Source organism: Porites lutea, chromosome 2 (assembly GCF_958299795.1).
Source record: "Porites lutea chromosome 2, jaPorLute2.1, whole genome shotgun sequence".
Classification (NCBI taxonomy): domain Eukaryota; kingdom Metazoa; phylum Cnidaria; class Anthozoa; order Scleractinia; family Poritidae; genus Porites; species Porites lutea.
Genome location: NC_133202.1, coordinates 41,114,531 through 41,126,731, shown reverse-complemented (window position 1 = coordinate 41,126,731; position 12,201 = coordinate 41,114,531). Strand labels below are relative to the sequence as shown.

Genomic DNA, 12,201 nt, shown 5'->3' with positions numbered 1-12,201 from the left:
CATCAAAAAGTATTTTCGGCACATAAACACTGACCCATGCATCGCACAGTCTTGTGTGTGCGAGTTGAAAGTCGAACGAATTGCGCGCGCCAATTTGTTTTCAAAGCTGTAAACTTCTAGAGTTAATTGTCGGTAAAAAAGTGGCAAAAAACGGAAAACCACACATGCACATAAACAAAAATAAAACAAGAGCAACAAAAAAGGTTGATATCTGTTTGGTTCAAGACGAATTTGCCCGTTTTTCTGCAATTGCATCTCGCCAGCTCAATGTATTGTTATGTTATGGTAGCTGGCACAGCGTCCTCTTGTTAATCGCAGAGCAAATATGTTTTGCTTGGGGAAGCCGCAGTTATCAATGAAAATACTGGCGTATTTTCAAAAGGTCTGTGACAGACCCATGCAAAGCGAATTTCCGTAAAACCTGTGCGAAAAGTTAAGCGCAGTTTGTTTGGTCATGCAAATCCGCTACTAAATAGACCTAAAGGCCCATCAAAGTTAAAAAAAGAGTCTCTTTTTCAGCTGACCTTGTACTTTGTGATGTCACTAACTTCAAATCTGAGTGAGATTCTAGCAGGAAGCGGGAAATTTAACTGAGCTTACATTGTAGTGGCTAAAGTTGAGAAAACTGAAATGGCAACATGACAATCTCATTTTGAATTAAAAAAAAAGATAGCTACAGACATTGATTGTTAGTTTAAGTTCAAGAAAGGAGAATTGATAGTTGATCTATGTAATATGCCTCGAACATGCAATCAATATTTCGTATGTAAACACTGAGAAGGAAATGAACAAAAACACAATCCTTCTAAATAAGCAGAAAGAAGTTTTAAAGGAAGTGCTTTTCAGGGGGAATTTCCTTTGCTTTTATTTGTTGCATGTACAAAAAAAGAACTGTGAAATAAGAATAAAAGACATTTAAATCCTCGGCGACCTGCTACTTCCCTCCCGCTGTTTAAAAAATCAAATTATTTGCACGAAAAATATTATATCCCAACTAGTAATTATCTGCTGGAGAAAGATACCATATACAAAGCTCTATCATACGAATTGGTATAAAATTTTATTGCACTCAAAAATTACTTTGAATTACAAATTTACCTAAATATCTTGCCAGGCAAGGGAAACGGACAGTTCAGTTTCTTTTTATCAGATTATATTTCAATTAACGTCTCGCCCAATGCACCACACTCAGCAAAAATTTTAAGTGCCAAAACATGCATTTTATCAACAAATGTAACATATTTTCGGAGGCGTAAAGCGCAGAATCTTGAAAACAAAGATAAAGGGATTTCCGTTGAGGTTTTTTGCGGAGTGTTTTGTTATGGTTATGCGGTTGGGAAAGTCAGTTGAGCCATGCTTTTTGAAAACCCAGCTGAGGTCGAGAAGAACCATGCGCAGTTGTCAATGAAAAGTAAAACGCGTGCCGATGATATTTCATTCAACAGACGACACTTGATTAAACCGGAAGTATACGCCTCAGGGGAACTGTTGATGACTATAAAAATCTCGGAAAATTATTTCACAGACTTAAAAGTGCAATCCGTCCATCGTGCGCTAGCGCTATTGCGTAAATGGTCTTCCCCCATCCCAAACAAGAATTCTCCGGAATGTCCGCAGTCTTATCCACTTCATTATTTTCGCATCCAACGAGTAACTACCAGAATTATTTCTTCACTAACGCGGAAAATGAGAAGGTAGGAATTTTGAATTTGTAGAGGGATTATTCATTGAGGATTAGACATGACTTGTCTTCTAATACAAAGCAACATCGTTCTTGCATTGTAATTTCTTGCGTTGGCGTGTAAACAACAGCTTGTTCAAAGATGAGAGCCTTTCATAAAGCATCTGACATGTTTCCACGATCTGCTAGGATAGATTGCCGAGCACTCTCAAGATTTCATGTGATATGACCTTTTCAACTATATGCCACTTTGTCGGCATTGCCTTAAAAAGATTCTCCTTCCAGATGTTACTGGGCCATTAATTAATGAACAACTTCGTGTTTCTCCTGATAAGGAACTGAAAGATATATTATGTTTTCTGTTGGGATTTTTTTCTGTTAGGTAATTATTGTAATAACTTAAAAGACGCCCGCCTTCATTTAACTCATGTGATTGACTTAAGATGAAGGGTAGCAAAGGAAAAAGTATATCCAAACCTTGACCCCATTAAACCTTTGTGGTACAAGTTTGTTTGCGCAGCATTAACTCACTTCAAGATATACATAATAGATCTTGTGCGGCGGTTTGTTAGTACGGGACCCAAACGCGCACAGTAGAAAGGAAATTGATGCCACACTACTATTTTTTTAGCGCTCTTGCTTTACTTACTACAAATCAAGTATTCGCTTACAATGAGAATGTCTCGATTTTAATTTTCTAGACGGTTTTGGCTCGGTTTTCTGCGCTGAATGAATGCTCTGAATTCCGTGTGTTCGGATTTACAAGGTTTTGTACAATTGTGAATTGCTTTACGTGACCTCGACAACCGCGAACAAGTATTATTTATAAAGAGTGAAATAGGCTTACAGCCAAGACGATACATAACGGAGCTTTTCTCATGCAACAATATTGCCCCGGGGAAAAGTGAATAGCGACAGGCCATACCACAAATATAATGAAATCAGTTCGAGGTTATAAATAGCATGCTTAATCGTTTTTAGCCCTGTAATTATTAAGTTACTCAGTAGATTAATGTAATATGTCTAATAATTTTTGATTTACTTTTAATTCGAAGACGCTGGCGCCACATAAAGCTACCTCGCCGTACTTATTCTGATAAATCCCACCTTTTAAAATATGATTTGTAAATCTTGAGAAAGCTGTGAAACGGCGGGTATCTTCTTAACCCCGTTCCGGATTCGTGCTATTTTCCTCAGGTGCAGCGGTCGTACTGAGTCACACGCTGATCACACACGTTATATAACGTCGGCTTTAACCTATATAGTTATGTGTTAGCGTAACAAGTGGCTGAAAATGATGAATGCTTCTGAGTAGAATCTTCTTCTAGACTGAACATTTTGTTCCTTTTTAATGGCATCACTTTTATCATTCTAGAATTTCTACAAATCATCAAAGCTCGAGTCCGACTTCGACCTGGAGATTTTCTCCACGGATTTATACCAAAACCTCGAAGAACTGGACCCGTCACTGTTCATAGATGATCAGCATTCGTGGTCTCTGGATGATGAGGACGAATTGTCAAGCCTTGCTGTGCAATTGAGGAACACTTTACTTCTTCAAAAGCAGAGGAAACGGCTTAAACGTCCCCCGGAAGGGTATCTATGTCACTTGTGTTTCTGCAAGGGGCATTATATCAAAGATTGCCCTCAGGTTGGTCCAATGTTGAATGATTTTCTCATGCTTTACGTTTTTGTTTTAAAAGATCTTTTTTCCAAGGCGCTTTTAGCTCTAAAATGCAAGCATAAGTTACACGTAAATCAGCAATTCCAAAACATAGGTGAACTGTTACGGTTTACTCATGTTAGCTTCCGTTTCCGGATTAAGTCTGAGTCGCTAAATCTCTCTTTTAAAAAGCTTTTGCCCAAAGATTCTTTCGCCTGCTAATCGCGCTATAAATAGTTGAATGGAATTCCAAAAAATTGTCACGTCACGTAAATTTGACAGTTAAACACTAGGCAAGCTAAGCGAAGAAGTGCGTTGGACTTGTGGCTATTGTACCGACTGGCAAATGGGCGAACGCTACCCCCATGTAACTGACACCGATTACCGATTCGTAGCGAGAGCACTCTCGCGATCAAACCTTCGGGCGTTACCTATTAGACAGATTTTTGTTTTTCTTGACACCAGGAAAATATCCTCCTTTGACAACTACTCTTTCCCCGTGTAATAATCTATTGCTTTGCTTGTAACATTGGCCCGTACCCGTTATAAAACCATGTAATTTCCTAACATTAAAAAGAGGCCGGAGGGAGTAGAGTATCTGTCTCAAGTCCTCTCAAGTCTATAATGCTTATCAGTTTCAGAACAATAAAGAAACTGCTCGGTTCAATTTCAATTTGTTTCAACCAACTTTTTCCCCAGTGCAGGCTATAATGCACATTTTGAACGGGTTATCTTTATTGTGAAATTAAAGTGGAGAATACTTCCGTGAGTAAACTTAGGTTTGTTCTGGCGATTGGAAAATTACGTTGACCTAATCATGCCCTAATTTACTCATTTACCTGCGGCCAGGTGTCTAATTTAAGCCAAAATCCACGTGAAGGTTGTACTCCTTTTCACCTCCTTTTCTAGAAGTTCGCAAATTTTTAAAAACATTCTGGCATTACTGATCAGTTTAAAAGTGAAAAACATCTGTGTCTGCTTTCCAACAATCGATCATTCATCACTTGTTCACTAGTTGAATAGCTGAGTTTTGTCTTTTTGCTATCCTCTATACTTGGTTACCATACCTCTGCACTAAAACCTCGCGATTTTAAACCTTTCAAACAAAGCTTTCGCACCAGTTACTACATTTGATTTCTTGCAGTCTGTGCCGGCGACTGAGTTAAGCTTGAGCAGCGGACTTTGCCCTTTGAATGCGTTTCATAAGCTGAAATAAATAATAACAGTTCACTTATCGATCGAGGTTGTTGATTGGAGATGCTTAATTCTACCGTCTTTTACTAAAGCTTGGGGATAACTCATTCTAGGTAAAAGAGTGTTCTGTGACGTTTAATGTAACCATATCAAAAGCAATCGAGGGTATACTCATTAATTTTGGTCTTACAAGGCACTGTAATCTTGTTTATACTAAATAGACAATATAATAACGATAATGAGTGAAAAAAGGATTATAGAGTTAAAGTGAAAAGGGACGAGGTCTTGAGAAACTTGCAACAGCCATAATATCTGTAAAAATAAGGTTTGAGAATATCCACCCTACCCTGTACTAAGGTTAACGCTGTTGCTGTCTCGCTTGGAGCTTAACAACGTCTTATTTTCTTTTTCAAACTGAGAAACAGACGTTAAAACAACGCTAGGTTTTGATCTCTTTGAGCAGCTTAGACAGGGCAAAAAAATTATTATTTCCGTTTCATAACCTTGTGTTTTTGAAACTATAATTGTATTTTTGATGTTGTTGTTTTGGGGAGCCGCAGGAGTTCGTAAACTATGTCTCCCCGTTTGTGATAATCTTTTAAGTATTCAATCACGAAGGAAATCTTTTCCCATTTCCCCGCTTGGGTGGTGATCAGAGGAGTTTATCTCAGTATTCACTGTTGGTAGGCAAAGTAATGACTTAAGCCAATGAGCAAATGTTTCTTGCCTACTTGAAACTTATTTTAAATTGTCGCGTTAAATGAATCGAATGGGGAAAACTCACTGATTATTGTCTCGTAAAACTTACCCTTTACTACTTCTAAACTTGTCTTTGATACTCTTCAGAACAACGATAAAACAATTTTTCCCAAATTTTCTATTACAAAAAAAATTATAAAATTTCTAAACTTAGAAAAATCTATTATAACTCAAATGAATGAAGAAGCAACATGAAATTAGAGCAAGTTTAAAGTCTCTTGGAGAGAAAAGTTCTCGATCAGTTTCGTATACATATTTTTACGGAATAACGTGCCCCGTGCCTTTATAGTGGAAATGAAAAATGCCGCATTGTATTCCATTTTCGGCAATTTTCAAAAAGAAGTCAAAGAATACTCTTTGGTCTCAATCCTTTTGAAGTGATGAAATTTCCCAGTAAGGGTTATGAAACAGGAGCAGATATTCTTGTGTCCACGTTCCTGTATTAATAACATTAAGTATTTTTTATTAAATTACGGTCGGGCTATGTGCCAATGAGACGTAACTTGAAAAAAAAAACAACTTTCATGCGTTTTTTTTTCTCTTCTTAACTTCAGCCTTTTTAACTTATACTTCTGATTTGAACTTGTGATCTAAATCCTTCCTGACCGCTCTCTATTACACACTTGCAGTTTACTTTATTTTAGTTAACTATTTCTAACCGATTGATTTTCATTTAAAGTTCTTTCGAAGGACAAATAAATATTGTGTGCCTAGATCATAGAAACAAAAGCCACAAGCAACAGACTTCTTGGCCACTATCGAATATAAAACCTTCGTTTTTTACTAACCTACGGTAATAAAAAGAAAGTTTACTTAACTTTTTTAAATTGAATTTATAACTTTTCTGATCACCGGGGGGGGGCGGGGGGATCCTCATTAAAGTGACAAGGATGCCCCAGAAAGGATGAGTTAATTTTCTCTGGTCAAGGGTTACGAGAAAAGAAAGGTCTAGAGTATAAGGTAGTTTATCTAGTTCTTGGGTATTTAAGAAAAAAAAAAAATCGCCCACGCTTACAGGCTGTGTTATTGTCTCCTTTTGGGGTCAAAGAAAACCTGAGTTATTCCCGTCCCTATTGTTTGGGAGTCACCCTCTAGGTTCTGATCGATCACCAGTCAGCGAAGGCATAAACTGGCCTATTTTGTTTTATTTTGTAAATTATCTGATCAATGTCCCGTCGATTAAAACTAAAACCCTTCGGAAATACAAGTGAAGACAAGCTGACAGCATGAGCCCGTGACCTGTGGGGTCTTGTTCCGTTCAAGCCCATTCTAAGATTTTTATTTTTACCAGAAAGAGCTTAGGTTGTGTCTATTTACACTAATTTACTACCTGAGAGTTTCCTTTCGTGGTGGTCTTACTAGGAAAATCGTAATCTTCATTAAAGATCATCAAAACAACAAGAGCCATGATCACTGATTTCTCTTTTAAGTTACCAACGTGACAGATTCTACCAAATTTTTTCCCCTAGAGGCTGACTGATCAGTTTGTTTTAGGTCGATAAGACCTGTGCCTTCCCAGCTTTTACTGTAAATGTTAACGTCGCTAAGAAATTTTATTTTAAAGTGTTTTGATACTTCCTTTGTTTTCATTTTATATTACGTAACAAATGGCAAATTGACAAAATGTATTGAATGATTTAATATTATATCAAAATAATATTAAATGTGGTAAGGTGATGAGACTTAACAGAAAATGCTAGCTAGAAGATCATGGTAAAGACGTGACGTACCAATCGCATTTCTAATAATTCCCTGGAAACAACTTTTGTTATGGACTGAAATTAGGGGTATTTCTAGTATTAAGAGCAATATAGGTTTGTGTGCTATTGACTTTGTAGTCCAAACTCGGTCAAATTTCAAGGTTGTGTTTGCTGCCCTCCCACACTCTGAGAAAGTATAAAGCTCCCGGATAGATAAAGAAATAGAGCGTTTTCACATAAGTCACTAGCAGCTTCCAACGGACTGGCTTAAGAAACGAACAGGGCAACAGTTTTTGTGCTGAACACCAATGTCAAAGCGGCGCGACTTTTCATTTTATTTAACCTTAAATTATCTTGGTAATACAGATCACGATCAGCGTCCATTTCCCAAAGCAGTTAAAAAGAGGAGGTTAAATAAACTGTTTTTGTTCGTAACATCCTCTTCACTTGGAGTGTGTTGTTAGATTGCGGGTTTTCTCATTAACAGATACCTTATTCTTAATTTTTTTTTAGGCCAGACCAAAAGGCGAAGGTCTTACACCATATCAAGGAAAGAAGAGATGCTTTGGAGAATTCAAATGTCCTTTGTGTAAACGCAAGTGGATGAGTGGTAACAGCTGGGCTAACACAGGTCAACAATGTATCAAGTGCTACATCAACGTGTACCCACACAAGCAGAGACCGCTGGACAAACCTGATGGGCTCGACGTATCGGATCAAACTAAAGAGCATCCGCAGGATCTGTGTGAGAAATGCAAGGGGCTTGGGTACTACTGTCGTAGGGCTCAACAGAGTTGAAATAGTCTGATTGCAGTTGTTAAAGTGAGGTGGTTGCTTAAAGTAATTATGTGGAAAAGTTTTCTAACTTGACTCATGCAACGATTGATATAGGACTTTCTACAAGAAAAGGTTGCCTGCTTCTATGAAGGTTATTCTTTGATTATTAGCTACAATGTAGCTGTGCGCTGTAAACATTTATGGTTTAATAGTCTCTTTTTCATCGTTTGACGATGCTGATCAAATTTTTATCCCAATTCTATCCCTTGTTTTGAAAATATTGTTGAGAAACGTCGACGCGCCCTCATATGGATATCAAATTGCATTGAATTTATATTTTCTATTAATTATTTTAAATTATCAAGGTGTATGTAGGATATTTAGACTTAGATATCAAGGCTTGAGCTTGTCAGTCATTTATGTCGCGATATCCGGCTTAGGAACTCAGTTGTTGTCATATTTTCTTGTGTAATTATCTGATAGAATACAGCACCATGAAAGGAAATAGTGTGGAAAGCATACAAAATGTAATTATAGTTTTAAACTACAGGTTGAGATTTGTCCATAAGGGGTTTAGGAATTAGTATGACCTGGGAAGTGAAATTATTTCTTTCTATTTTTATCTGTTAAAATCAAATGAATGTTAAACAAGTCAGTTATACTTGCCTGAGAATTCGGTTTTACCTCTTGAACTGATAAGGAAGATTCAAATAAAGGCATTACTAGTCTGCCTGCTGCTTTCTAGAGTCCGGTCCAATCCTTCTGAGAATTTGGGAGAAAAGCGCGGGCGCATTTCCCGAACAGCGGCTGGTAATCCAGCATGCGCATTTGGAAGATTCGGACTAACGCTGAAATTATAAGGAAGGAATGACTTGTTGCTGGACACCACGAACAGATAAGATCGACGTTTTAAATAGCAGTAATTTTTTTGTGTAATTGAGAAGTAACACATTTGTGCAAAATCGCAGATACAAGAAGTGATAAAGATGTATTCGTTTAATCTTTTTTATAGCACTGAACGCATTGCTAAGATAAACATAAAATTACTTGAAAAGCATATACGCCGAAATGTTTTCCATCGGGAAATAGGCCTAAGTAGCAAGTAGTAAGTGTTTTATGCCCCCTTAAATTAATTATAAGAACTCACTGACAAGCAAAAACCCGGGGTGGACTAGATGTAGAGGTTTATTGTATGAGGTTGATTTTTTTTATGTTATCCAGTAGACCGCTATCTTTTTGAGCTAGGTCTCTCTTTGCTCGGTAGTTTAGTTCGTTACAGATTCTAAACGCAAATTAGCATAGTATAAGTCAAAAGTCACGGTGTCACAGCATTTGAAGATGATTCTGGAGATGGACTCGAAAAGGTTGAGGAGACGTTTTCAACAAGTTTACCCGAATGCAATCCATTTGAACTTTCCAGTCCATGCCTCGCGAATGGCTTTCCCGTATTTCTTTCGTGTTTATATTCTTCTGATTTAATAGATAATTTTGATATTTGATCAGTTTTAATACGATTAGCTATTCTTCCATTGCGCGAGATGGCCGTGTTTTAAGCTAGCAGGTAGTTAGAGCGTTTTGCTAAAGGGTTTAATTAAGCAAAAAAGCTTAATATTAGAATGGGAATCCGAAGTTGAATGGTTCCAGGAAATGTCAGAGCCAGCAGGCAGCAACACAGAAGCAAAGAACCAATCAGAATCCAACCTGACCCGATCTCGCAAGGGATTGGTCGAGAGTACCAATCCCTTAAGATTGGTACAGGTCAGGCTATTTTCCTTAGCCAGTAAGACAAACTTAACGATGAAAACCCCTATTTTTCCTGCCATTCAACGGCGTTCCAACTACGCTACACCTTTAACTGTAAGCATAAACTCAATGAACGATATACTTTTTTTGAAGCTTCTTCGAGATGTATAATTATTGTCAAGTAAATGATAGCTAGTAAGCCAGTGGGAGATATTTAGAGCTTTTTTGTTTTTGTCCAAGACGAGCCTTAATCTAGGCTTAAATTAGTTGGAGGAAAACGATTGTCATTGTCGTTAAAGATGTGGGAAAATTAAAGCTTCCACGGATTAAAATGTCTAAATGAATTTGCTTTATTTGTCTCCCTCTCTCCAGACTTTTTACCCTGGGGGGTGAGGTACTTTCTTATAGAGTGCTAATGGGGATGTGCGCTTGATGGGGGCGCATTTTCAATAGGGGTACTAGAATAGGATCGCACATTTTCGAATTTTTGGGGTAAGAAAGTTCTTCATATAGTCGGTTAGCAAGCGTACCAGAATGTTTGTACTATAGGTGAATCGTAAAGTGTTCTTCATTCTATTTAAAATTGGGTCAATTCATTTTAGGATGGCCTATTTAAAGGATTGATAAAGTAGATACATAAATAGAAAGTGACAAAGTTGGGATCGCGAAAATTACATTTGCCCCAAAGTGACTAAGATGGGGTTTATAATTGGCAAAAAATAGACTATAATAGGGTAGGGACTCCGGAGAGGCCAGCGGCATATACCCAGCAAACATTAATCCAAGTATCCCCCGGATTTTTTCTAATGTAAATGGACCTTCTCTCCCTTAAAGGGCAATAATTGTAACATATCTGTTGGAAATCAATCCTTCGTTCGTCTATCCACGTAAACTGGCAATAATTTCTTAGATTATCTTTCATTCTCTTTTAAGCGCAAAACTTGTACACTGCGATGAAGGTGTGCAGGCTTAGGGGAAAAGATAGAAAATTGAATTGTTACAGTCATTCGCCGTTATTGTGTTCGGGAACGACGAATTATCTGACTAGACTGATAATTCTTCCATTATGTTATACGTCTAGAGCCTTTTCAAATGACGTCATGTTTGCCATGTTGGTGTCCCAAACCAGTCCTGTGATTTGATTTGATCTTATGTAAATGCGTTTTTTTTGGCGCAATAAATTTGCATAGCTGTTGGCTACATGAGTGAAAACACTTTATAGGGGCCCGCTGGAACAATAAGACGAACTACAAGGGAGATGAACACTGCGAGATACTACGCGCGACGAAATAAAATAGCCTGGGACGTGTTTTGCCTTTCCCCCCTACTTCGGAGCTTGGTCCCAGGTTAAAACAAAAAGGAATAGGACCAGGGTGTTTTTGGCGCCATTCTGTTTTGTTTGGCGTATAACCGCTGGCGTTTTCATAACACAGTTTTGATTTTTAATGTTCTTTATCTGTTTCTGGCATTTTGCGTCCAGACGAACTACCTTCCTTGGCGCGTTGTCAATTCAAGACGCATTGCGAAGGATAGTTCGCATAATTCGTCTTGTACCTGTGTTTATACTGGGGTGGAATCATAACAAGAAGAACTAACAACGAACCACAAATGTTTGCCCGAGTTTGTCCAGGCGCATTCTCGACCCCAGTGCTTACGGGTTTGGAATGCACTCTTGGTCGTTCGCCTCTTCATCCGCAGAAGAGCTCTGGGTCGAGATTGGTCCAGACGGAAGTTGAATGATATTCTGCTCATGCGTAAATGAAAGAACGCTTTTCTCCTTCTCACGATCGCTATTACGTGTAATTGGCAGATCGCTTCGCTTCCCGAAGATATTCATCACAAAATAAACTCGGTGATCGAATGATAAAACAATTATTGATAGTGACTGTCAGTGTCTCGCAGATCAAGATATTTTGCTCAACCTCAATCGTCCAATAATTGTTAAGTATCCTTCACAATGCGTCTTGAAAGACACCACGAAAGGCAGATCAATATTCGGCAATTACTCGCAAATTTAAACATAAAGAAACTTTTGAATGTGTTGAGCGGCAGTTTTTAACAAAACCGACTATCGATAATGATAATAGGGAGCTTCCAAAACGGCAATAGGCTTGTCACGAAAAACAAAAACTTTGCACGTGCATCACTCTTTTTTTGTACATTTTTTTTACCGTCACTGTACGACTAAGACGTGAAAATGTCTAATTTCACGTTGTATGGAGGACGTAAACAAGCGACGAAAGTTTTTCTCTTTCTAAACTTGAGTGAGGTCTCCAAGAAATCAACCCCTGGAAATCACTTACATTTGAAATTTTCAGCAAATGGGAATTTACGTAACAAAGTTTGAATCAACACAGCCCTGTCGATCGATGCAAATGATGGCGCGGGGGAGGGGCAGCGGGGGCGGGGGGTGGTTTCACCTTCTGCACTGTCTAATTCTTATCGCCACGTTTTCGCCATTAGACATTAGCTGCTAGACTAACTTCATGTATCCAATTTGTAGATTCTTACTCCACCGCCAGGATGTCTGTAAGTATACATAAAATTCTCGCAATGGACATGGCTTTGTTGAGGAGTTCATCAACTTCAGTTCAACAAGTCTGCTGTGATTAAATAGGGTATTAAACTATTTTCTAAAAACGATTCAGTTTTTGAACAGTTAACACTTAAAAAAAAATAGCAAC

General features: G+C 38.0%; 1 protein-coding gene across 1 annotated transcript; it reads left to right on the top strand.

Moving 5' to 3' along the window:
* The first annotated feature begins 1,472 nt into the window (after positions 1-1,472).
* LOC140928634 (zinc finger CCHC domain-containing protein 24-like) lies at positions 1,473-9,861 on the top strand. The gene is made up of 3 exons (XM_073378410.1): positions 1,473-1,694; positions 3,057-3,332; positions 7,511-9,861. The coding sequence occupies exons 1-3, from the start codon at positions 1,572-1,574 to the stop codon at positions 7,793-7,795; spliced, it is 684 nt and encodes a 227-aa protein (XP_073234511.1). The 5' UTR covers positions 1,473-1,571; the 3' UTR covers positions 7,796-9,861.
* The last annotated feature ends 2,340 nt before the right edge of the window (positions 9,862-12,201 follow it).

Coding starts and splice junctions, on each gene's coding strand:
- LOC140928634 (XM_073378410.1), top strand. CDS start 1,572: ATGGTCTTCCCCCATCCCAAACAAGAATTCTCCGGAATGTCCGCAGTC. Junction 1,695..3,056: donor CTAACGCGGAAAATGAGAAG/GTAGGAATTTTG, acceptor TTATCATTCTAG/AATTTCTACAAATCATCAAA. Junction 3,333..7,510: donor ATATCAAAGATTGCCCTCAG/GTTGGTCCAATG, acceptor ATTTTTTTTTAG/GCCAGACCAAAAGGCGAAGG.